Genomic DNA, 25,226 nt, shown 5'->3' with positions numbered 1-25,226 from the left:
GTCACGACCGGCAGGCCGGGTTTGGCCGACCAGGAGTGGATGAGGTCGATGACGAAGATGTCCTCTGGCAGGGCGTTGTCCTCGTCGGCAGCCATCTGCAGGGCGTCCGCGTAGTCCTCGGGCGTGGCCGAGCCATAGGAGCTGATGGGGAGAGAGAGAGACCGGAGGTGAGTCACGCTAACATCTGAGAGCTAACATCTGCTTTCTGGATAAAACTTACTGAATGTTGAGGTAGTAATTAATCCCCTTTCTGAACGTCTCCTCGCCAAGCGCTCCCATTAGCATGTAATGAAGTCCGGCTCCTGAAATTTGCAAAAACGTTAGACAAAGAGAAACAGAGAGTTCCGACAAGGCTTAATAAAGCGTTCTCCTGTTGCCCACCTTTGTCGTAAGTGTAGAGGCCCATGTGTTCGGCTATCTCGTCCTGCGTCTCGACGTTGTCGTCGGTCAGAGGCGTGGTGTACTCCAGGGCGTCAGACGACATGCCGTCAAACACGTCGTCTATGCCGAGCCGCGAGAGAGGGTACCAGTCCTCAGAGTCGTCAGCCATCACCTGCAAGCCGATTCAACGCTCAAAAATGTGCTACTGTTGTTGTTTTGGGGGACATAAAACGAAAGTTACTGGGACCGGAATGTACAAGCCTTTCGGCTTCTACCCGAGCGCCTGCGATGCGTTGGGTAGGCCAGCCCGCCAAGCACCCGTGTAGAGTTGGCGGCCCGCCTTGCGTCCCGCGCGCACGTTCAAACGTACGCCGCTGGGCGACAAACGTCAACCGGCGTCGCCTGCTCACTGGGGGCTCTACACAAAAGTACCTTTTCGAGGATGAAGTACTGCAAGAACTCGGCCATTCCTTCCTTGAGCCAGCCCGAGCTCCACCAGTCCAGCGTGACGTAGTCCCCGAACCACAAGTGAGTCAACTCGTGAGCGATGATTTCGGCCACAAAGATCTTGTACTCCTTTGTCGCGTATCCCTCGGTGTAGAGTAGACGATTCTCCCTAAAATTTACGGTCAGTTGTTAAAGCCCATCATATTCCTCGACATGTGTAGAACGACACTGAGCAATTATTTCAGACGGGCAAATGAATACCTGAAGGTGCAGAGGCCCCAGTTCTCCATCGCCCCAAAGTAAAAGTCTGGGATGCCCACAAGATCGAGTTTCCTCATGGCGTAGGGAACGGCGGTGAACTTCTCGAGCTCGGAGAGGATCTTCGGGGTGATCTCGGCGGCGAAGGAGGCCTGTGGGACGGCCTCGGGCCGCACGTACAGGTTGATCCTGGGGTCGCTGGTGGGGACCTTCTGCAGCTCAGACACGATGAAGGCAACGAGGTAAGTCGGCATCAGCGGCGTTGTGTAGAAGGTGTCCCAAACACGATTGCCAACATTAGCACTGTTATAAAAAGGAAATTTGAAAAAATTAGTAATAGGCACGATTATAAAATTAACAGTTTGGCCATAAACGTCCACAAATACCGACTCTGGTTCTGATGTGGACTTGACTGGCGCATTTGAGAGAGCGATCTGAGACGGCTGCCGAGCGATACTGATGTCAAACGTGGCTCGGTATTTCGGCTCGTCGAAGCAAGGGAAGGCCTTACGGGCGTACGTCTGCTCGAACTGGGTCGTCGCTATGTACCTGGCGGAACAGAAATCCATGAAATTCGCCTTCCTTTGAGAATAAGTACGAAATTAAAGGCTGTCGGTCTTACTTCCACTTGACGCCCTCTGGGTAGTCGCTGAGGTAGAAGCCCAGTTTGTCCTTCAGCAGAGGCGCGGAGAACTGCATGCTAATCGATATTTCGGTATCGGCTTTGACAACTTCGTCAAGGGAAATGGTGAACATTTCCGATAGCTGGTTGAAGGACGTGCCCTTGATTGCCAGGGGCTTGTTCGCGACGAGGTCCGTGACGGAGAGGACCACTACGTGGAGGTGCTTGTGGCTGTGCAGCACCACTTCCTGCACGTCGGCTTTGGTCTTCGCCGTGATGACGACGCTGCCGTCAAAGTTGAAGTTGCCCTGTTCCAGGTAAGGGGTGATCTTGAGGTTGTAGTTCTCGGGCACCACCGTGCCGGGCAGGCGGTAGGACGTAGGCTCCAGGGTCGGCGTCGGGGCGGGCTTTCTGTTGGCGTACACGGCAAGGTAGTCCTTCACCTGCGACAGCTCGTTCTGCGCGAACTTGAGCGCGTTTGCCGCCGATCGCTCGGCTACGGTCGTCTGTATGGAAGGGTTCAGGTCTGCGAACGCGGCGATCTGGTGGACAGAGATTGACTAAACAATTAAGCCAGCAGGAGCTTTGGGGGGGGGGGGGTGCACGGCAGCGCTGCACTCACCACAGTGTACTGCTGCTCGGTGTACACTCGCTCGGACACCAGCTGCAGAAGCTCGAGGGCCTTGTCCTTGCCCACGCTAAACACAAGACGAGGTGGTTAAAGGCCGCGCACTCGAGCCGGGCGACACGACGGGCGCTACGGCCCAACTATTACTATTACCTAATGCTCAGCATGTTGAACATGACGTTGTCCGCAACGAAGATGATAGCCTCGTCCACTCCGCCGTGCGTGACCAGGGACTCGAAGAAGGGCGTGATCTCATTGGACTTGAAGACGGAGTCCTCGACGATGTTCAGGAGCAGCCTGGCGCAAAGGAGAGCAAAGAACGGGTTAGAGGCCCGGCGCGGTCAAACAACTGACGACGCGGAGGACCGGCGGACTCACCCAATCCGCACGTCCTTGTCCGTGGCGCAGCCCATGGCGTAGGCGATCGACACGCGCTGGTCGTAGTCGTCGTTGCTTCGCATCGCCTCGAGGAGATGTGAGAAGTCGTTGGCGCCGGCATACGCCAGGCACAGCCTTGCGCCTAGGATCTCCTGATGGGTGGTTGACAAGTAGCTGCGCCAATCAAGAAAAAAAAATGTTTTGAATAAACGGCGATAGATTGGGGATGCTGGAACTGAAATGGGTATTTCGACGTCTGCTCGAACTCAATCCGACACTGACCCCTGGACCTCCGCCATGCTGTCCGCTGTGGCGTACGTGACGCAGAGCTCCTCGCCCGCGTCGCAGGCCAGGCGGCTCACGATCTGCCGCACCTCGTTCTTCTGCACCGACTCCTCCCAGCCCCAGAAGTTGTACCAGTCCACGGCGCCGAGCGTCTCCGCCGTCAGGTCGCGCACGAACGTCTGCACAGGCACAAGCTCACATCGTCAAGGTCGTGTTTCTCTACGCGCACGTGGCCCCGAGACGAGAAGTATCAAGGGTACACCAATTTTTCAGTTTTTAAAAGAATCTTGAATTGCCCCGCTTCCTTTCCCTGTTTTTTTCCTGATTGCGTTCTTAAACAACTTTGGTTTTTATTCTGCTTTTCATTGAGGGTGTACTCTCATTTTATTTTCATCTGTTTTTTGTGAATGGAGTACTTCTCGACCGGGGGCCTTTGGGCCCTTTGGCCTTTGGGATTTTGGCCTTTGGGCGGGTCACGGCGCTACTCACGTTGAAGTCCTCGGTGGCCTGCGGGTCGCTGCTGAGCGCGCCGCGCAGGAAGCTCAGCCCCTTGCTCAGGGCGCCCCACACGGGCAGGCTGTCGTCGCCGGGGACGCCGTTCTCCAGGACGTACAGGACGATCCAGGGGTCCAGCTTTCGCGCGCGCAGCAGCGTGAGCGCGTCGTCGAGCAGGACGCCGCGCTGCGTGCCGCTCTGGATGAGCCCGCTCTTGAGGGCCTGGCCGATGAACCGCCACGACGTGAGGTCGTAGTTGACGCGGTAGAAGCCTGGAACGGGGAGCGGTAAAAGTGTCATTCCACCAAACATGGAACTGTAACGCAGAAATAATTTATAGAAAGTATTTTTTTTTAAGCCCTAACCTTCCTGTTCCGTGTTGCAGATGACGTAGGTCATGCCGTTTTCTGAGCTGAACTTGACGCCCATCTCCTCTTGGTCAGTGAGCAGGAACTGGTCGAACGGGAGGCCGCCCTGGGACTGCGAGTACAGCTGCTTGCAGTTGAACGGCACGATCCAGTGCTCCTCCGCCGCCTTCGCGTCGCTAGGCTCGTAGGCGAGGAAGCGCGACTGTATGGAGAGCAAACGGAAATTAGCTTCGGTTTATGCCACGACCTCTACACAGGACACACCCGAGGGGTACTTCACTATAAATTCATGCGCACACCGGTTTTTCTTTGGTTTTTTTTTCTGAATTTTCTCTGATTTTTTCTGTTTTCTTAATCTTTTTCCTTGATTTTTTTCTTGGGTTTTCCTGATTTTCTTTTGAGAGTGTACACTGCTTTTATTTTCTTGAGTGAAGTACTCCTCGCACCCAGACAGTTAAAGCTGTCGCACACCTGCTTGACGGTGAGGTACGAGTCGTGGATGTTGCGCTCCACCGACAGCAAGGGGTACCCCTTCTTGAGCGTCCACGAGTCCATGATGTCCTTGATGCTGACGGGGAGGCTGATCATGGCCTCGTCGGCCGCCTCCTGGAAGGCCGCCGCCAGGTCGTCCGGGCCAGCCGTCGAGTAGGCGCTGCAGAAAACAAAGGGGCCGTTTGAGATAGGCACATGTGTTGCCGCAAGAGATTACTGCCAAGTATATTTGCATGAAAAATCTACCGACTTGATAAATTTTTGTTTTCACTTTTCATCCAAATAAAATAATAACCGAAAATAACAGTGCAACGCCGGGCGTGCGCAATGACGCCCGGCACGGCATTTGACTTACTGCGCGCGCAGGTACTTCCGCAGCCCGTTCCACATGGTGCTCTCGCCGAGGATCGCCCGGATCATCCTGAGGAAGCCGGCGCCCTTGTTGTAGGTGGTCTCGCCCGCGTGCTCCTCGATCTCCTGCGGGCTGCCCACCGTGTGGTTCGTGATGGGGCCGGACGTCTCTAGGGCGTCGTCCATGAGGCCCTGCTCGATGCGGTCCACGCTCTGGCGGGACACGGCGTCGTACTCGTAGTCGGTGGCCTGGTCCAGCACCCACGCCTCCATGAAGGCGGCCATGCCCTCCTGCTGCCACAGCGAGCTCCACCAGTTGTTGGTGACCAGGTCTCCGAACCACAGGTGCGAGAACTCGTGCGTGATGTCGCGCGCGCAGTTGAAGCGGCGGTGCGCGAGCGCGCCCTTGGGCGTGCGCAGCACCGTGTCCTTGAAGGTGATGAGCCCCCAGTTCTCCATGGCGCCCGGGGCGAAGTCTGGGATCGCGGCCAGGTCCAGCTTGGCCAGAGGGTACGGGATGCCCGTCAGGTCCTCCAGCTTCCTCAGGACCTTGGGGGCGAGGGCCTTGGCGAGGTTCACGTCGTCCTGCGCGCCGTCGCGCACCCAGATGCTGATCTTGGGGTTCGCGTCCTGCACCGGCACCTCCTGGAGTTCGGAGACCAGCAGCGCGACCAGGTAGGTGGGCATGCGCGGCGACTCGCCGAAGATCGTCGTGGAGCGTGGTGCCCTGCAGAGCAACCGGAACAAAGGCAAATGCCACACGTGAATAGGTTTGTAAACTACATACCAGGTGGCTGCATGATTAACCCCGCTCACTTCTGTAGTTAGGCTGTACCGCACGCACGTGCGCGGGTGGGCTTGCCTATCGCTCCTGTCCACGGCGCCTTACGAGCTGAGCGGGTAGGCAACCCGTCCGCAATCGCGCGTGCGGTACAGCATAACTAAAGCCACCTGGTACAACGTTTCGTCAGCAAATGTTCGCGAGTACAAGAGGAGTACAAATATAACACAGGTCAGTGCGAGGTCAGTTTCTCACCCAATTTTCTTGGTGGTGCTCGTGACGGCCATGTTGGACAGGGCGCCGAAGGTGCTGTCGTGTGTGATGCTGATCTTGAACGTGGCGCGGTACTTGGGCTCGTCCCAACAGGGGAACGCCTTGCGCGCGCTCGTCTGCTCGAACTGCGTCACGGCCAGGAACCTGCGACAGGCGGGCGATATAAAGACAGAGTCCAGAGCATCGAGGAATATCGGAGCAGTGACGGTGAAGGGGGAGAAGACACACTCACTTGGTGACTGTGTTCACCGTGTAGGACGAGAGATATAGGCCAGCCAGGTCCTTCTTGAGGGGGCCGCTGAACACGAGGGTCACGGTGTAACTGGAGCCCTCCTTGAGGTCCTCGCTCAGCATGATGTTGAAGAACTCCTTCTCCTCGGTGTAGGTGGGATCGCCGCTGAGCAGCACGGGTGTATTATCGTCGCTTTTGACCACCGCTATTTTGTCGTTGTCGATCGTGAGCGACTCGTGCTTGTGCAAGACGATTTTCGCCGTGCTCGTTATGACCTTGAAGTTGATGACCACCTTGCCGCTGAATTTGAAATCCTCGGGATAGACGTCGGGGTCGTCGCCAAACTGGGTGTCGATGTCCAGCACGTAGGTTTCGGGCTCCAGGTCATCGGGCAGCAGCCACTCGCTGGTGACCTTGGGCGGCTCGGTGGGCCGTGGCTCGGCCGTCGGCGGCGCGACGGTGGGGACCTTGGAGTTGTCCGGGGTGAGCATCGGGGGCCTTGGCGGGATGACGCCCGCCTGCGCGCTGACCCACTGCTTCATCTCGCGCAAGTTCTCAGTCACCCAGTTGAGCGTGGATTTGGCAACGCCTGCAATGTCCTTCACGTTGTCATTCTTCGGATCGCTGCTGGCGATGGTGTTGATCTGAAGCATAGGGGAAAGGGGTTCAGAGCTATAGCATGGCTATACAACTTGCTTTCTGCACACGCACAACGTATAGGACAGTAGCGCTGTCGCGGGTCATTGCCACTACCTTGTCCAGCTGCGCCTGATTGTAAATCCTCTTTGCAATCTCCAGAAGAATGGACTCGCGGCTGAAGGGGGAACAATAAAATAGCATTAGTAAGAACCATCCTGAGGCCAAGGGGGGGACTAACGTCGTAACCAATATACTAACTCGGCCACGATGTTGTCGTAGTTAGCGGCGACGAAGGTGAGGACGGTGTCGCAGCCGTCGGCGCCGTGGTCCATGATGGACTTCAGGATGGCCAGCACCTCGCTGGAGCTCAACCCGCTGTCCGCCTTTGTCGTGTAGCCGAGCAGTCTGGAGGGCACGGCATTAAAGCGTAGTTTAAAAAAATAAAAATATATATTAGGGACTGCGGAGGGTTGAAGAGAAAAGAGTTTTAAATCTATCACTTCAGAGGGGGCGATTGTCGCCTGCGCCCTTGTGAGGTCAAGGGTCAAGCGGCAAGGGCGGTAGCGGGCTCACGTTTGGACGATGTCGCTCTGCTTGGTGCAGCCCGCGGCGCGCAGGTAAGACGCCTTGGTGGTCACGTCCTCGGTGTTCACCGCGAGATCCACGAGCTCCGTCGCGTAGGCGGGGTACATAGTCTTGACTCCCATGCACAGGGTCGCGGTGAGCACGTTGGGGTCAAAGCTGGAAAAAGATGTTTGCATTGTTAAAAGAGAATCCCACGTGATGACGTGTGTGTATTAAAATAGTTACGCATTTTCTTTAAATGGACAACTTGTCCAGAGAAGCGGAGCGTGACGTGAAAACACAACAACGCACGAGCCCCACACGAAGAACACTTTACGGACAGAAAGGTAGTATTTGACATTGTTTCGATTAAAGTGCAGCCTTTATAAACATCTATGGGTTTCGATAGCACATAATTACAGAAAAGAACTGAAACCGCGATTTAAAAGCATTTTTATTGTAGGTTATGGTGCTTTGTTTCGTTTTCCACTAAGCTCCGCCACTCACGTCAGGGCAAGTTACCCATTATTTCGTGTCATTTTTGTCCCTAGCGTCCTTTGATGTGCGAGGTGCGAGGCTCGACACTTACGTGTTGTCGTCGTTGTCGTCGTTGTACTGGTAGGCGAAGGTCCGGAGAGCTTGTCTCCTGCACTCGGCCAGGCCGGCGCCGCAGGCCAGCTGCGTGATGATGTCGCGCACGACGGAGCGCTGGTAGCTGTCGGCCTCGGTGTCGTCGTCGCTCGTCCAGCCGATGGACTCAAAGGCCGGTCTCAGGATGGCGGAGAGGTAGGTCTGGGACGAGGACGGAGTCAAAGTGTCACGGGGTTGTTTCACCGAGAGAAATACCGTGGTTTGACGTAACCTAACCTAACGTACCTGGAGGTAAGTGGTGAGCTCCGGGTCGCCGCGCGCGAGGGCGTTGTAGCCGTTGATGACCTTGGCCGCGGTGATCCAGGGCGCCATGTCCCTCTCCCCGCTCCTGGAGGTGTCGCCCAGGGTGCTCTGCAGGTGCCACAGCACGATCCACGTGTCCACGAGGCCGGCGCGGTTCAGCGCGTACAGGTCGTCGATGAGGGTGGCGCGGGAGGCCGCGTCGAGGCGCGAGGCGCCCTTGGCGAGGTTCATCCAGTTGCGGATGTCGTAGTTGACACGGTAGAAGCCTGGTAAATGACAGTGTGCACGCGTTATTTTATTTGCTGCGACTATCACATGGCACTCTGGGTTTCTCTGTTACCCCCTGCATGGGGTGCAGTGGAAACTCCAGCCACTTGGAGTGTGTCTGAGTGTAACTTACCGGCCTGTTCCTTGTTGATGTACAGATAGTTGTTTGGTAGCAGGGACGACGGCAAGTCCATGGTCTTCTCATCGTCTGACTCCTGCAGCACGTTGGTGAACTCAGACTCGTCATCGTAAACACTGTTGAATGAGATGGGGATCACCCATTTGCTGTCGAGTGCTGCAGGATCAGACGGCTCGTGCGCAAGGAATCTTTTCTGAAGAAAGGAAAAAAACGGGCAAATGGTATCTGGGGCAGTTTTTTCTTTCTTTTTTTTTTTTGTTTGTTAAAACTTTAGACATGTAGCATCAGTCTACAAATATAACTTTACAAACCTGGGAAACCACAGCCTGCGGTTTCGCGCTCTCGTAGTCTCTGAGGACAGTGAGCACAGGGTATCCGGGCTTCAGTGCCCACGAGTCTATGACAGCCTTGATGGTGATTGAGTCCTTGAGGGGCCACGGTTTCTCGTCCGCGCTCTCCTGCAGGGCTGCCGCGAAGTCATCCGGAGTGGTCGACTTGTACTTGCTGAGAAACACGGTTGAGAATCTCACTTTATTACCATCATTCTGTCGGGACATCAAACGCCGTTCCGGGACCGGGACTCACTTTGTGCTGAGGTAGTTTTGCAGGCCATTCCTGTACACCGTGGTCCCGAGAATGTTGAGCAGCATGTAGTGGATGTTGCTGCCCTTCGAGTAGGTGATGACGCCGAAGTGGTCTTCAATCTGGTCCGGCGTTTGGATGTCGTCCTTTGTCAGTGGAGGGGAGTGCTCCAGGGAGTCCGCGTCCAGGGCCGACTGCACCCGGCTGGTGCCAAGGCGCGACATGGCCTGGTACGCGTCGCCTGTGGCCTGTAGACAAGACACGGGGATGAAAATCGAGCGTGGTACTTCCGGTACTTCACTTCAAATTCAAGCGTACACCGATTTTTATGCTTTTTCTTGATTGAGTTGTTTTCTGAATTTTTCTGAACTTATCTGATTTTTTCCTGTTTTTCTAAGTTTGTTTTAAATTAATTTTTAATTGACTTTTTCTGATTTTTCTTATTTTTTCGGTGGGTGTACACTGATTATTTTGAGTGAAGTAGGTACCTCTCCATTAGAACAACCCCCCTCCCCCACCCCCATGAACCTGGAGCGCCAGATCAACGGCGTCAGCACCTACCCCGTCCAGGGCGTACGACTCCATGAAGGCCGCCATGCCCTCCTGCTGCCAGATGGTGTTCCACCACTGCAGCGTGACGTAGTCGCCGAACCACAGGTGGGCGAACTCGTGGGTGATGACGCGGAGGGACTCGGCCAGGCGGTCGGCGGCCGAGAGTTCGGACACGAGGAGCATGTCCTCCCTGGGGATCACGGCGACATGAGTTTAAGGCGATAACGATGTGTGTGTGTGTACTTGGCTAGGTGGAGGGAGGGGGGCTTACTTGAATGTGATAAGTCCCCAGTTCTCCATGGCGCCGGCAGGGAAGTCCGGGATGGCGACCAAGTCGAGCTTCGGTAGCGGGTAGGCGACGCCCATGAAGTTCTCCAGGAACCTCAGGAGCTTGGGCACCACGGTGCGGGCCTCGGTCACGCCGTTCTCGGCTCCCTCGCGGACGTAGATGTTGATCTTGTCACTGGTCGTGTTCACCTTCTTCAGCTTGGACACGACGAAGGCCACGAGGTAGGTCGGCATCTCGGGGGTCCGCTTGAACGTCACCCACCGGCGGTTGCCGATCGTTGGGCTGGTGAGGGCGGAGCAAAGGCGTGTGAGACGCGGGCCGTCGCTTGACCTGGAGGCTGGCCTGGATCTGGAGCCTGACCTGGAGCCTGGCGGTGGCCGGGGTGCGTACTCACTCGTATTTGGAGGGCTCACCCACGGGGGGCATGTTGGACAGCGCGATCTCGTCGTCTAGCTTGGCCACCGCAATGTCGAAGGTTGCGCGGTACAACGGCTCGTCGAAGCAGGGGAAGGCCTTGCGCGCGCTCGTCGCCTCGAAGTGCGTCGTCGCCATGTACCTGAGGAGTAGACGGCGGAGTTCGCAGGTTTGAAACACGAAATCCACGACAGTATGCGCGTTCTCTTTCTTTACTTACTCGGTCGTCCCGTTAACTTTGTACGAGCTGACATAGAAGCCGTAGTTGTCCATTTTTAGCGGACTCGAAAACGACATCGACAAGAGATACTCGTCGCCCATCTTGGCTGGATTGTTCAAGTAGATCGTAAAGAACTGCTTGTCGTCGTTGCTAAACACTGGGTCTTTAGGTGACAGGTGAGATGTCTTAGTCGCGGTGTCGACGAGGCTGTCCACCTTGATGGCGAGGTCCTTGTGGGCGTGCAGGGTCATTTCGCTCATTTTGCCGGTGGCCGCGGCCACCTTGATCGTGATGTCGACCGTGCCGGTGTAGCGCATGTTGTTCTCCTCCAGGTACGGCACCATCTTGAGCTTGTAGTGGGTGGGGACGTAGTCCCCGGACAGGCGGTAGTCCCCGCCCGGGGGTGCGGCTTGCGCCGTGGCCACTGCCACTGCCAGGAGCAGCCCTGCTGCCAGGCAGCCATGGCCCCACCTGTGTGTGCATCAGAGTATTTTTTTTTAAAATCGTTATGGTAATTTTACTAAACTGTAACCATGCCCCACTAACCCTTCTCCGAAAAAAAAAAGAAAAGAAAAAAAAATTGGAAAAAAACAATCTTGCAACAAAACATGAATCCTGCAAAGGATTTTCTCTTAACTTTTGTGCCTATCTGATTAATCCCAGAGTAGCCGCCCGGCTATCATGTAGGGATTACGTCCCATTGGCAGGAGATTAGCGGCCCCCCCGCGTGCCGCGCGCGGATCACCCCAGGCTTTATAACATCCAGGTAAGGCGGAGATAACGCCCCAATCGAGGCGCCCAGATTAACAACTGTCGCGACCTAATCGCCTCTCGGTGAGTCTGCAATTATTGTGAGACATCTGATCCGCACGCGCCACTGATAAATGTGGGACTTGCACGCACGCGCGATCATCAAACCCGCAAAATTCCCCAAAATTCTGCCCCGCAACGCCACATATTTTATTCCGCCGCCGGAGCACAGACACGCGCTCACAGTTCCGGGGTCACCACACACGATGAGCATATCGCACGAGCAAAGAGGGGGGGAAAAGTCGATGGCGCGCGCGCTCGGTTCAAAACAAAACCCGCGGAACGGTGAAAGCGCACGGCCGAACCGAACGGAGCTGGGGCGGTGTGGAGGAGGGTGGCCCGGCCGGTGGGCGCTACTGTACCTGACGTCCGGGAGCGCCATGTTGACGGCGAATCAGCCCGAAGACCAACCCTAACCGGCGCCGTCCGGGCACCGTCGGAGTATATGTAGACTCCGTCCGACCGGACAGCAGCCCCTCTCCCTCTCCCCACCCCCCTAATCAGCGCCTACGTCACGCCAAGGATCAGGCTACTCGCTGCTTGGACATTCCCTCACAAAAAACAGTTGGGTTATCTGTCAGGGGTCTAAGCCCGGCGGCGCGCATGCAGTGGCGGTGGCGGCGCCTCTGGGTGACAAGGCCACTGGGCCACCAGGACTACCGCCGTCACACCGGCACTGCACTTCACTTCAACTTCAACGAGGGTTATAACGACTGCTTGTTCATAGCGAACTGGAGCCACACCCATTTCTCGAGTCACGCTGTCAGGCCGGGTCCGGCCCATCCCCTGCGGTAGGCTAGTGCCGTCCTGTCCGTGGGTTCGCAAATGCTTGGCACCCCTTCTGCTCTCTGTTTAGCTCCAGGTGTGCACATTCATCGCTAGTCACCATCGCCTAGAAGCGGTATACTCCGAACGTAGGGCACAGTTGGGACGGTAATCCGAGCCCAGGCCAATGCTATACCTGTACGGTGTGAGCAGTTAGGCTGCCCACGTGACCGCACACAACTACTGAGCGACGCACATTGTGCCACTCAGGTGGGTCACCGAGGGAGGGCGTCCCGGACCGCGACCTGGACTATACAAAATGCCCCCTTGTGAGTTGCAGGACAGCGAGCCGAGACGAACGGCCCATGGGATGTACCCAGAGAATGCGTCCGTCATTCTCCGTTACGAACATGCCAAGCTCAGCCGCCTCTGAAAGGTCTCATGGCGCCTGGTGGGTAGGCCACATCTTGCCTGCAGTGCTCGCGTGTACGGCGGGGTGGTCTACCCCGAGTCTCGCAGGCGGCGAGCGAGCCATTTGCCGAATGGAGCAAAAAAACGGACGTACTTTCAGCACGATCACCATAGGCTGCTGAGAGTTGCGCAGGGTGGGTGACACTGACTGTACCGCATGCATGTATGCGGGTGGGTTGCCTATTTTTCAGGGCCCTGAAGCAACAGCAGGCGTTCACGTCTCGCCTGATTTGACTACTTCCAGCAAGTTAGGCCCCAACATGGCACACAACAGAATAACATGAGATCAGCACCCCCTCACCCTATACCCCCTCCCCGCCCGTTCGCGAAAGCCGCATTTTCGCACCATTATGTAACCGGACTCGGTACTCGGCGCTGCTCGCCCAGGGTTCGCGTCGGCCAGCGGCCGCAACGCCGCGATGAGTCGAACCCTGGGGTTAGCGTCCTAAATCCTAACCGCGGTATCGGGGCTCTTCACATGGCTTTACTCGGGAACGTACCCTGTCAAGAATCCGATTTTTGACCATATGTTTTCTTGCGAGGGAGTGACAGGTTCAAAAGAAAACGCCCCAATTCAGATTTTAAGTTACTCCTTGATTCATTTTTATTTACATCAATAATTAGGTTTAGTAAACACATTATAAATGTACACAACAAAAATTAAGTCTTTCATTAATTTATTTTCATAAATACTATATTTATCTCTATGAAATGATCATGAGTACACGAGTACATAAATACAGATTGTGTGAAGCTGAGGAATTTTAACCATGATAAAAGTACTAGAAAATATTTGATTACAGGCCTAGAAAGTGAATAAATTGAATTTTTTAGACTGTACAATGATTGACATTAGCTCTTTCGCATTAATGCTCTTACAGTAAGGCAAAAATACCAGAGTTAAAAGAGGAAGAAATTGTAGTTGCACTCAGTTAAATAAATAAACCTAGTAATCACAAGTACCCTTCGAGGTCTTGTGGTGAGAGTGAGAACAGAACTCCATGCAGTAATTATGGCGGTTAAGATTGGCACTAGGTAAGTATGAGGTGCTTTTCTCACTGCTCCCCAAAAGACAACTCATTACAATTAATGAGGGCAACAAAGGACACATAAAACTATGATGAATGCTCTTGTAAAAACACAAATAATTCAGATCATCACCTTCTCAAAATAATAATTGAACAGCTGTTTCCACATTTGTATTTTAGTGAGGTAAAAATTATTGTGAGGAACTTGTAAGTACAAACAACCTTAACTTAAATAATTTCATCTTTTTCAACTAATTAAACTAAGTATGTAACAAGACAACTTTCATCATTGTTATTAAATAAGCAACAAATTATTCACAGTTTGTTAATCTGAAACAAAGACTTTAACGGAAAAAACTTTATTTTGTTTGCTAAAAAAAATAACTCAAAATACTTCGACACTGCCATTAAAATTCATTTATTTTTATTAATCAGAAGGCAGTGAGTCCTTAAACATATTTCTTTTGAATCAAATTTGATACAACAAAGTATAGAGACTAGTATCTTTCACACTAACACAGACTTTCACCATTTCAGAAATTTTTGTATTGGTTGGAAAATACTATATTTTCTTGAAGTAAACAGACCTTAGGGACACATCACACTAAGCACTCATTGATAACATAAATGAACAAGTGCTAGAATACATGACAAATCTTTGTACAAACACCCCTTAAACTTGAAAATGGCCTTTGAGATCCAATAAGCACAGCAATCTAATATAGTTTCATTTGTAGGGAAGTGATACATCACACACAAACTCCTGTCAAAAACCATGTAGCTCAAAGTACACACCAGTACTCCAACCTTCTTTAATCACCAAAGATTACACTAGGTGGCAGCATTTGACCTGCTCTTGAGGCCTTGTCTTGAGGAAAACTGTTCAGTCTTCAAGAAAATAATAAATGTCCAACATTCTAGCAGGCAGTCCAAAAATCTATGCAGCTTGGATATTTGTAGTTTAGAATCTTTAAATTGTGCAATTATATTTCAGGACAGTGTTTTGAGTCCAAAACACACATGACTAATTACATTCTTTGGGTCACATTTTGAGCTTTGCCTTTCAACCTAAAACAGTGGTACATGTTTAGAATCAGTGCTCTTTTTAACGGACACATAAAAATTAGATATTGGATTATTGCTTTAAACTTCAATTCACATTTGAGATATTCTAATGAAGAGATGACAAAAGAATTTCTCTTTAATTGAGATTCAGCTGCCAAGGAAAGGTATCTCCTTAAATATTTGAATACTGTATCCTTTATAAGTTAAGTGATGTTTTAAACATGTCATTTGTATAATAGAGGCCTAGAACATAGAATGATAACATATTGAAGCGGATGTTTTTTTTTAACAATTGTAGACAAGAAGTCAATATGGTTAGTGAAGAGAGTACAGTTTAGTAAATGCTACTAGTTTTGTGCCATTCGGTATGCGGAACACTTTGAAATGTACACAGATGGCACAACAACTTGCTAAAGAGCACCATAGTTATTATTTTTACAGATCACAGAGTCATACATTCAAGCACTCATTTTAATACATTCATATGTAAAATCATCTTTAAAAATGTACATCACATTTATACCTTCAACATAACTTACACACTCATATTTACACACACACACACGCGCACACACTTTCTCAGTCACTCACTCACACATAAACATAATTGTTTCTTTCATATAAATTATTAGTTGACTAATTATTGACGTTACCGGTGGTCCTGCACCAGTCAGTTCATAAATACCAAAGAGACCAATTGAATCAGGCCACTTTAGTTGAGGCAAATCCAACCAACAACTTGTTGAGATGAACATTACCACTTTAAAGAGAATCACCCCGATTGTTTTAATTTTGAGTCATGGGGTAAAGGTACAATTAGAACCTCTGTCACAAAGCTTCATCTCCAGACTGGTAATGACCATTTCGATTCAGAGGTTCCTTTTCAGGAGCATTGCTTGGACGGTTACGTTTGAAGAATCCACACTGAAAATCAGAAAAAAAAAACTTGTCAAAATCTCTTTAAAAATTGTTGGCTCATATTAAAATGTTGTCACATAAAAATACTTAGACATTTTAGATGCGAAAAATCACTTACCTTCCACAGTAAGAAAATTAATAATAATAGAATGAGAGTTCCGGCAAACGCTGAGAGGACCACAACCCATAGTGGAACAATATCTGGTTTGACTGCTAGATCTGATGGAATGACTTGGGTGAAAACTTCATGTTGATGTCTTTCAGTATTGTCTACCCGTTGAATGGTAGGAAGTTTAGTGATGCGGGAAGATAACATAGATGATAATCTTAACTCCTCAGTGGATGAAATCTGTCAAAAAAAGGACAAAATTCATATGTACTTTACATTTCAAGAGGCATGTGTAACTGAAGAAACAATTTGTGATGATATACCTTCTTTATGGTGGACACAACGAGACGGGATCGAATGGCAACATAAGCCTCTTGATCTCTTAGGAGCGGGCCAACGCTGCACCGCAGGCGTACGCACTTGACTGGGTTACATTCTGGCACGTCATAATCGAATCGAGAATTATCGTCGTCATCTGAATAACCGTCAGTATCTCGCCGAATTCTCTGATAGAGTTTAAATCTGTAACATTACGGGGGAAAAAAAAATAATTAAGTAAAGTTCATAATAAAAATAACGCCACCAAGCATACTGCACAATAGACCTGCCCTTACCGGTTCTGAACGTCGGATGTCTTCCCGTCCACTAGGCCGTTGCCCTCGTCCGCGTGGCTTGAGTGCTGGTAGTTGCCGCTGTAGTACTTGGCGTCCTCCCGCCGCTGGTACTCCTCGTCCTTGGTGAGGGCCGCGCCCGCGGCGTGGTGCGACGACGACGATGACGACGAGGCCGAGGACCACTCGCTGCGGCCGGCGGACCCGGCTGCGGCGGCGGCCCCGGCGCGCCCGCCGTACTGGCGGCCAGCCGCGGCCCGGGCCTCGCCCTCGTCCTCGTACTCGGCCTCGTAGGTCCGCGAGCCCGTGACGGTGACGGAGCCCTGCCTGCCAGACTGGCCGCGACCCTGGCCCTGGATGGCGCCCCGCAGGCCAGCCGCGTCCACGCCCAGGTCCAGGACGGTAGTGTGAGCCGGGGTCCCGTACGGCGTCTTGCCGGCCGCGGACGCCGGGTTCAGGGCGGCGGCCTCCCAGGCGAAGTGGCTCGTGTCTTCTGAGCCGGACGAGCTGGACGCGGAGCCGCCGCCGCCGCGAGGACGCAGGTTGGCCACGCTGTCGGAGCCGCCCGCGCCACCGGCCGCCGCGGCCACGCTCACGCCGCCGCCACTGCTGCTGCTGCTTCCGCGGCTGCTCGTGCTGGCCGCAGACGAGGATGACGCGGAGGAGGAGCGCACAGAGCCGTAGCCCGCCGCAGCAGCCCCGGCCGCTGACCCGCGCCCGCCCTCGTAGTGCGTGGCGTGCGACTGGTTGTAGCCGGCGTATCCGGAATACCCGGCACCGGAGTACCCGGCCCCGGAGTACCCGGACTGGCCGTACACCTCGGCGCGTCGTCGCTCCTCCTCCATGCGTCGCCGCTCCTCCTCGACGCGCCGGTGCTCCGCCTCGATGCGCCGCCGGTCTTCCTCGACGCGGAGCCTCTCCTCCTCGTAGCGCCGCACCTCCGCTTCGTAGCGACGACGCTGCTCGAGCTGCCGCTCCTCGAGCTCCCGGTCAGCGTAGCCGACCGTGGACGAGCTGCCCTCGCGCACCACGCCGTCCTGTTCGGACCGCCAGGAAGACGAGCTGTGGACGCGCGGCCGGCCGCCGTCCTCGGAGCTCCACGACGAGTTGCTTGACTGAGAAGTCTCGTGCGAGTACGTCCTCGCGCCGCCGGCGCCGTACTCGTAACTGCCGCCGCCCTCGTAGCCCGTGCGCCTCGACGTGGAGGAGGCCGTGGTCGCGGACACGGCGCCCTGGCCGCGCATGGACGAGCCAGACTCTATGGTGTGGTCCACCATGACGGTGCGCCCACCTCCGACCACTGATGTGCCGGACTCGTAACGCCGGCCTCCGGCTTGCGACGAACCCGACTCCGATTCGAAGCGCCCGCCTGCGCCCTGCACCTCCACGCGGCTACCTCCGCCCTGGACATTGACGCGCCGGCCCCCAGCCTGGGCCGAGCTGTGCTCTGCCTCGAAGTGACGTCCGGCTGAGGCCTGGTGGGCGGTGCTGCCCCGGTAGGAGCCCTCCACGACGGTGGCGCCGCCGCCCTGCACAGCGCTGCTACCACCGCGCTCGTACTCGGCCTCGTACGAGGACTCGGTGCGACTGCCCCCGCGGCCGCGGTTCCTGACGCCCGCGCCGCCAACAGCGCCCGCGCGCACGCCCGCCTGGCTGGACGCGCCGACGGCCGCGCCACCGCTGCGGCTCTCGTAGTGGGTGGACTCGGACTGGGATCGGTAGCCGCCGCCGTGCTGACGGCGCCCGCTCGTCTCCAGCACCTCCTCGCGATGCTCCTGCTCGATGCCGAGTCGCTCCTCCTCCGTGATCTCCCCGCCTGCGCAAGAGAGGAACGTGTCCATGAGCACCACCGCCTGGAGCATAGGCAACGCCATGCACGGCTGCACGCTCGCTGCCTACCCGCCGCCTGGAGGATAGGCAACGCCACGCAAGGCTGCGCGCGCGCTTCCTATCCGCCAGGCGCTCCCGCCATCCCCCGCAGCCTACTCACCTCGCCGGCCGCTGGAGCCGAGGGCGCCGTAGATGCTGGACTCGAGGAATGACTTGCTCCTGCGCTCCAGCACCAGGCCCAGCGGGTTCACCTCCTCGGCGAACTGGCACTTGACGGGCCCGCTGGTCTCGGGCTGCTCCAGCAGGTACAGCAGCGGTTCGCCCGACAGCGTGTAGGCGGGCCACAGGAAGTCGGCCTGCGCCTCCTTGATGCCGGACGGGCCCTTGTTGCGGATGCTGTACACGTGCACCACCTGCGGACCGATCTCCGACTCGCTGACGCCGGCCGCCAGAGCCTCGGAGCGGTACTGCGTTGTGTTGAAGTGGAGGTCGGACGGGTGTGAGGTGCTGCGGGGCAAAGGGGGGAGGTTGCCCCTTGCTTGCGGCACGGGGGGGTTGGGTTAGGGAACCTAGGCCTGTACTCACCCCTCTAGTATGAGGCTCGTGTCCACGTGGATCGGGATGACGATGTTCTTGGCGTTGTCGGCGAGCGAGTTCTTGTTCTCCGGGTTGGTGCTGTTGACCGCCATGCTAAGCTCGTAGCTCTGCGCCATGCCCTCGCGGTGGAACGGCTGCAGCAGCACCTTGAAGTGCACCTGCTTGTTCTTGGGCAGGGGGTTGCCGATGTCGCAGCGGAGCGTGTTGTTGTTGTTGACGCTAGGCGGCGAGCACAGCACGGGGATCTCGCGCTCGCCCTTGTCGAGCATCTGGATCCTCTTGTAGTCCATGCCGGTGGGGATCTTCATCTCGTACGTGGTCTCGAACGCGTCCTCGCCGTCGTTCCGCACCTGCACGTCGATGGCGAGGAGCTGCTCCGAGTCCAGCAAGTACTTCGACACATTCCTGCAAAAAACATAACATTTGATAAAGTGTCTATTTAAAATAGTAAAGAATGTGAGCTTACAAATAAAATCGTAAGAAAATCAAAGTCGACACTGAAAAGTGGCAAAAGGTACAGGTCTGACTCTATTGGTCGGGCTGCCATGCAGGTCCTACTCCCAGGCGCGGTCCCACTACTGCACACCACGGGGACTTTTGGCTGCTGGGTTACCCCCCTGGCCCGATTCGCCCCTCCTTAGCCGACCTGGCTACCCCGGACTCCTCCAGGGTACCCATATCGATGACGAGCTTAGTGCGGACGCCCAGTCGTCGCAGGACGACTGCACGACAGGACTCCCGACCTCAAACCATCCTCTGCACCCGGCCTCCAAGTAGCTGGATTACAGGAGCGCGCCGCGACTCCCAGCCGGCGGGAGGGCCGCCGGGTCGCCCACTTGTAGCGGGGGCCCGGCGACGAGCCCCGCCAGCGGCGAGCGCGCGCGCGACGGGGCAGCGCGGTGGCGCCACCTCGCGGCGGACGCGAGCACTGCCGCGAGCGCCCCGCGGCCACCGCGACGTGGCGCGGCCCCGCGGCGAGCGGCCGCACCCGCCCCGCGGAGCGCGCGCTAGTTCGAACGGCACAACTGCATACTCACGAGGAGGCGACGAGCTGCAGGTCCGGGATGCACACGTTGTCGCGGCCGCAGTTCTTCTGGATGCTGATGGAGTCCCTCTGCACGGGCGGCGCGTCCTGGTCCAGGATGGGCGGCAGCGCGCTGCTCACGCGTCGCGTCTGCATGCTGTAGCGCATCTCGGCGTCGAGGGGCGTCAGCTTGTCGCGCAGGTCGGGCTGCGGGGAAGAAGGCAACGCACGCGTCAGAGAGTGAGCGGAGGATCGAGAACCATAACAGGCTTGCACACTCGTCGTCTACCCACCTTGATGTACACGAACATGCTCTTCTGGAAGAGGACGTTCTTGTCCAGGCGCACGGTCTGGTTGAGGCTGTTGCGACCCGAGTCGGACACGAAGAACATTCGCGGTCCCTTGGGCTTCCTCGCGTCCAGCACGAACTGCACCTCCAGCTCTGTAACGGACACGCGTGTGATGCTCGTGGTGCTCACGGTGTCCCAGTTCGGGCAACCAAAGTCTCCAAGCCTTACCGATCGAGTCGTCCACGTTGACGCCGCCGTACTTGAGGTAGGCGTTGAGCGGCACGCACGACACGCGAGTGCCGTCGCGCAGCGTGCAGTTCCTCTGGTCCAGGCTGATCTGCTTCGAGTCCAGGCTGAAGGCGACCTGCCCCGTCATCTTGACCACGGGGCGCGACCTGAGCGGCAAGAGCAGTGGAAATAGAGGAATGTCCGGCGTGCGGCGTGTGTGCGGCGGCAGCGGACACGGAACGACAGGGAACTTACCGGAAGAAGACGGCCGAGTCGGAGTCGTACGCCCCGACAGCCAGGTCCGGGTACTCGTTGTTGTCCAGGTCGAGGCCTCCAGACAGGGAGAAGCCGAACGTGGAGAGCTGGTGGTTGATGTCCTCGGCGAGGATCACCTGCGAGGCCTTCTCCATGACGCCGTCCTTGGAGCCGTGGTAGATGTAGACCGCTCCGCGCTCTTTGACGCCATCGTAGGGCGCTCCCACCGCAAAGTCTGCGAGGCCAAGGAGAGGAACAGAAAGTACGTTAGGATTAAAAAGAGACGCCTCCAGAACTGAAGCAGCGAGGACGACCGTGACTCACCGCCGAAGCCGTCCTTGTTGACGTCGCCTAGGGAGCACAGGGCCATGCCGAAGCGGGCCTTGGAGTTCTTGCCGTCCAGGGTGGTCACCTCCCTGAACTTGGACTTCTCCGCGCCGCTGCCCTGGTAGATGACGTACACGCGGCCGGTCTCGTACTTGCCGTCGTTGTTGTCGTAGTGCGTAAACAGGGGGGCGCCGATCACCAGGTCGTCGAGGCCGTCGCCGTCCACGTCGACGGCGGCGAGCGCGTACGCGAAGTACGACCCCATCTGGTCGCCCGTGCGGTTGAACAGGTTCACCAGGTTCCACGAGTACACCACCACCTGCGGAGAGCGCGGCGCGCGCGACGGGCGGTGATGTTAGAGAGGCGGTCCAGAGCAAAGAGAGAGATGGAGGACGTGGAGCCCGGCGTTATTACGGTCAAACTCACCCTGCCCATCAGGCTGCTGCCGCGCGGCATGCCGAAGGCCACGTCAACGACACCGTTGCCGTCGAAGTCCCCCGATGTGGCAGAGTAACCCAGGTACGAGTCGTCGTCCACGGAGGACCCCTCGCCAGTCGCCACCACGACACCACCCTCCTCGACGGACTCCGAGTGCACCTGGCCTGCAGCACGTCAGGAAAAACGTCAGCACAAATCATACGAGAATCGACGTTGGAAAGGCGTGGGGGGGGGTGGGGGGATATTTAGGAAGGATGGGTAGGATACGCAGGAATAGGTGCAAAGGATTGTAGGGGAGCTGGCTCTGTCAAAATAAGGCCACTGGTCAGAGTATGAAGTCGCCCAAAGACCTTTGTTTATACATTTTTTTGTTGTATAAACATGATTTAATTGCATCAAACTTCCCCCATCAGTGAGGTTTTGGTGGCAAGTCGTTAGCTGGCAGTACGTGCGTTAGGGATGCAAAAGGCGAGCGGCAAGCCGGAGATTCCTTCGCATTATCTCACATATGTACAAGATTGATCGCATGAGCAGCAAGTCACAGCACATCACAAACATCCTCCACCAGGCACTGTACCAGCACCGCAGAGTTCTCTACAAATCACCCTTGAAGCTGGAAGAAAATGAGAATAGTTGAGATCACAGCAACCTTATTAGTTATAACGCGAAACAGCACTCAAACCAAATTCCATAGTCAAAAACATCAGCAGGACAGCAAAGTCACCAAACGGCACCAAACCAGTACAGGGCAGGTAAAGATCCGGTCCAGGTAAGTCCAGGCAACTGGCGTGGTATCCACGAGCATATATATGTACAGAGCTGCAATGTAGACTAGGAAATTTTCAAACGAAGCACTGAAAGGGAGTCTCTAAAACTCAATCTCGCAAGTAAGAAAGAGGCACTACTCAGAAAACCGTATGTACAGGATTACTTTCGATTACTTCTCTCAAACTAACACCATATGTACAACACCTGTAATTATTTCACTCAAACATCACACCCGTGTTACTCTCACCGTCTAAATTCACCTAAAGCAAGCACTGTTGTTGTTTTTGTTTTTTTTTCAGATTAGTGGCATCTCAAGATGCTGTTTCGAAATTCATTGTATTAATTAAATTTATTTAAATGTCCACCATATTTAGATGGTAAATTTGCCACTACCAGTTCAAATTAATTTTTTTCGACCGCACTCAGTCGCTCAGTATTGCGCTCAGTACAGCCCTACCAAAATAATTAAGTTACTTCCAAAATCCAAAATCGGTTAGTAAAATGAGTCAATAAGTCGGGGTTACGGGTTACGATGACTGGCGCCTCTTGGGGTGTTTACCTGGTGGCAAACCGGCGCCGGTGCCGTACGGCATGTTCCTCGGCGGAACGAAGGGGAACTTGTACGCGGTGTTTACATAGTAGCCTTGGCCTGTAAGCAAAATGTTTCCTTAGCAATCCGCCGAAAAGAGTTTCAGCCCGAGAGAGGGGACCCCACCCTCACCGCCACCTGCAAACGGAAGAGGCGACTCGCGCCACAAAAAACAGAGAAGAGAGAGAGAGAGAGAGAGAGAGAAGTCATCTCACATCTCAGCAAGAACGGAAAAGAAACATGGTAACAACAATACAAAATTATAAACCCACGTAACTATGTATACTTTACACGAGAAAGTACGCAAAGCGTCATGTCACAGCTGGCGGGAGGACTACGCACACCTAGAGGTGTGAGTAACCCACAGCGGCGCGCACTTAGGCGCCGTGCGAGCGAAAGAGAGATAGGTATAGATATATGGCGCGCAATAGAACGTATCGGACAGAGAAAGCAAGAGCCAAGAACGTTTACAGATGACTGCGTCTTCATACAAGTATTGTACACAACACGACACGGAGATGATCGCAGCAGTGCCGCGACCCCTTACCTTGCCAGTACCAGCTGCCGGGCGCCCCGATAAAGAGTCGCATTCCGTCCTGTAACACAAGAGGGCGGTGCGTTAAGACCCTTCGCGTCGGGAGGGTGGCGGCGGCGGCCCGCGGCCACGGCGGGTGGCGGTGGCGGCGCCTCTACCGGCCGACCCGGCGCCCGCCGGCGGCGCCCTTTCACGGCACGCCGCCGGCGCACCCCCCGCGCTAACGACCAGCGCGCCGGTATTCGGTTTTATCGTACGACAGGGCGCTTTGGAGCGCCCCGCGCGCGCGCCGTAAAGTACGCCGCCTTCGGTGCCGTGTAAACCGCGCCATTTGGGGCTCGGGGCGCGCGCGTGGGGCGCGGCAACGCGGCAAGCAGTGCGCCATCACTCAGTCGGGGGGACGCCCGCCACGACCGTCGCCGCCGCTCTAAAAGGAGCGCCTCTGCCCCACGAGGTGTGACTAGGGATTTCAAAGTGCGACATTATTCCGGAAAAACTGGTAACATTTCCAGAAAAATTAGAAAACAGAATGGAACAGAAAAAATTTAGAGGCTTAAAATAAATAGTCTTGAAAACTTTCCCTAAATCACTTTGGGGAAAAATTCAAATCCTTAGGTGTGACCTGTCCAGTACGAACATCGTGGGGATTTAAAGAAAGGCGAGAAAGATGGGGATATTGGAACCGTACCCACGGTCACCTGTCTCTAAGGGTGTGCGTTTGTGTTGTACTCACCTGGGATATGGCCGCGCCCAGTCCGGCCTGGCAGGATCCCTGCCGGTGGTAGCCCCAGTGCTCTGCAACAGAACGAGAAGTGCGTCAAACAAGGCGAACGAACCCAGAGCGTCGCAGCAGCGGGGTCCGGCCCGGGGCGCCTGCGGGCGCGCAACACCAGCAACACGCAGCGCACGCGTGTCCGGCGGGCCGGCTGGGGGGCCGGGGGGCCACGAGCAGCAATGAGAGGCTCGGTGAAGGCTGCGGTACCGCCGCGTCACGCCACGAGCCGCCTGTCAGGTCGTCGTCACTCCCGCGTCACGTCATGTCACGTCACGTCGCCGAGGCGTCTCCATCAGGTGGCCCATACCATCATCATGTACTCCAGCCCCCCCCCCCCCTTCCTCACCGGTTCTTCGCGCGCGGGTGGGGCAGCGCCCCGCCCTGGACGATGGAGACCTCCTTCGTGGTGCGCTCGGCAGGTCAGCCTCATCAACACCGCCATTGTGACGTGCCCGGCGGCGGCGGCGTGACGGTGCAGCCGCCCAATTTAACCTGCCGTTCGACCGACCGATACAAGGGGCGTAACCAACCAACCACCCCCACCCGAGGATCATGTGGAATGTAAGAGAAGCACAGCACCCCTCGCGGTCGCGGCCCCCACCTCATTCTGTTGTCTGTCCAAACAGTCACCGCGTCCCGCGGGAACGCCTCTGCCGCGCCTCTGCTGGGCTCCTCCAACCGCGTCACCCACGCCCCGCCTTGCCCCGCGCTGGCTGTAGAAGAGATTAACGCCGAACTCATTCGAGCCGACGCGCGGCAGCAGCAGCAGCGCAAGAGGCTCGTCGACCAACATTTGTGTTGAGCTGCCTGCTCTCCGCGCGCCGGCTGTTTTCATTGGCGCCAGTGTCACAGCTACTTGTTTCTCATTAGGAAGAGCTTGTCTCCCCCACCCTCCCCCGACGGAAACCTCACTTCCTCTCCCCTGACACCTCCGCCGCGCGCATCTCTCGCTGCTGCTCCCCGCCTCGCATACGACCCCCTTGCTTCCGGTGCCCCCCTCGCCGCAGGGGGCCAAGACCCCCACCACCACCACCAGCCCCACGGGGTAACGGGGACACAAAAGCGAAGCGGCGGCGGGCGCAGCACACATTATGGGACAATAATTAATCCGGCACGTGCCAATATACTTATTTTTTCCGCGACTAACACTTACTTATTTCGGATGGTTTCCCGTTTCCCGTCCGATCGCTCGGCGGCGGCGCGGTGCGGGCGCGGCCGCGAGTCCACGTGGGCAGGCCTGTG

General features: G+C 55.6%; 2 protein-coding genes across 3 annotated transcripts in view; both read right to left on the bottom strand.

Moving 5' to 3' along the window:
- LOC113212699 (uncharacterized) overlaps nucleotides 1-11,867 on the bottom strand; it is a gene marked incomplete in the record, with an annotated part of 33,510 nt that extends 21,643 nt beyond the window's left edge. Inside the window, 30 exon segments of the mRNA XM_052271583.1 lie at nucleotides 1-141; nucleotides 221-302; nucleotides 382-553; nucleotides 814-997; nucleotides 1,090-1,389; nucleotides 1,477-1,635; nucleotides 1,709-2,250; nucleotides 2,331-2,406; nucleotides 2,490-2,633; nucleotides 2,715-2,888; nucleotides 2,997-3,178; nucleotides 3,489-3,766; nucleotides 3,860-4,064; nucleotides 4,334-4,514; nucleotides 4,710-5,432; nucleotides 5,742-5,903; nucleotides 5,992-6,635; nucleotides 6,745-6,805; nucleotides 6,889-7,035; nucleotides 7,204-7,371; nucleotides 7,784-7,986; nucleotides 8,071-8,354; nucleotides 8,489-8,687; nucleotides 8,806-8,998; nucleotides 9,080-9,324; nucleotides 9,638-9,818; nucleotides 9,900-10,199; nucleotides 10,312-10,473; nucleotides 10,552-11,022; nucleotides 11,724-11,867. Coding sequence (XP_052127543.1) covers nucleotides 1-141; nucleotides 221-302; nucleotides 382-553; nucleotides 814-997; nucleotides 1,090-1,389; nucleotides 1,477-1,635; nucleotides 1,709-2,250; nucleotides 2,331-2,406; nucleotides 2,490-2,633; nucleotides 2,715-2,888; nucleotides 2,997-3,178; nucleotides 3,489-3,766; nucleotides 3,860-4,064; nucleotides 4,334-4,514; nucleotides 4,710-5,432; nucleotides 5,742-5,903; nucleotides 5,992-6,635; nucleotides 6,745-6,805; nucleotides 6,889-7,035; nucleotides 7,204-7,371; nucleotides 7,784-7,986; nucleotides 8,071-8,354; nucleotides 8,489-8,687; nucleotides 8,806-8,998; nucleotides 9,080-9,324; nucleotides 9,638-9,818; nucleotides 9,900-10,199; nucleotides 10,312-10,473; nucleotides 10,552-11,022; nucleotides 11,724-11,743 — 6,983 coding nt within the window.
- A 1,303-nt stretch (nucleotides 11,868-13,170) lies between these two features.
- Nucleotides 13,171-25,226, bottom strand: part of LOC113212694 (integrin alpha-PS2) — an 85,807-nt gene continuing 73,751 nt past the window's right edge. The window contains exons 5-19 of one of the 2 annotated variants that reach the window (XM_026431493.2): nucleotides 23,943-24,004; nucleotides 23,222-23,270; nucleotides 22,645-22,734; nucleotides 21,306-21,481; nucleotides 20,877-21,198; nucleotides 20,553-20,787; nucleotides 20,298-20,464; nucleotides 20,073-20,221; nucleotides 19,793-19,986; nucleotides 18,744-19,160; nucleotides 18,319-18,665; nucleotides 16,332-18,144; nucleotides 16,041-16,239; nucleotides 15,727-15,957; nucleotides 13,171-15,614 (exon numbers count right to left, since the gene is read on the bottom strand). In XM_026431493.2, the coding sequence (XP_026287278.2) occupies nucleotides 15,519-15,614; nucleotides 15,727-15,957; nucleotides 16,041-16,239; nucleotides 16,332-18,144; nucleotides 18,319-18,665; nucleotides 18,744-19,160; nucleotides 19,793-19,986; nucleotides 20,073-20,221; nucleotides 20,298-20,464; nucleotides 20,553-20,787; nucleotides 20,877-21,198; nucleotides 21,306-21,481; nucleotides 22,645-22,734; nucleotides 23,222-23,270; nucleotides 23,943-24,004 (4,547 nt within the window). In that variant the 3' untranslated portion in view covers nucleotides 13,171-15,518. The remainder of the gene's footprint in view (nucleotides 15,615-15,726; nucleotides 15,958-16,040; nucleotides 16,240-16,331; nucleotides 18,145-18,318; nucleotides 18,666-18,743; nucleotides 19,161-19,792; nucleotides 19,987-20,072; nucleotides 20,222-20,297; nucleotides 20,465-20,552; nucleotides 20,788-20,876; nucleotides 21,199-21,305; nucleotides 21,482-22,644; nucleotides 22,735-23,221; nucleotides 23,271-23,942; nucleotides 24,005-25,226) is intronic. The other variant, XM_052271541.1, reaches the window with a different exon arrangement.

This window comes from Frankliniella occidentalis, unplaced genomic scaffold (genome assembly GCF_000697945.3).
Source record: "Frankliniella occidentalis isolate FOCC.00 unplaced genomic scaffold, Focc_3.1 Scaffold166, whole genome shotgun sequence".
Taxonomy (NCBI): Eukaryota; Metazoa; Arthropoda; class Insecta; order Thysanoptera; family Thripidae; genus Frankliniella; species Frankliniella occidentalis.
The sequence above is the reverse complement of the archived record's forward strand: the minus strand, read 5'-3'. Positions and strand labels throughout refer to the sequence as shown.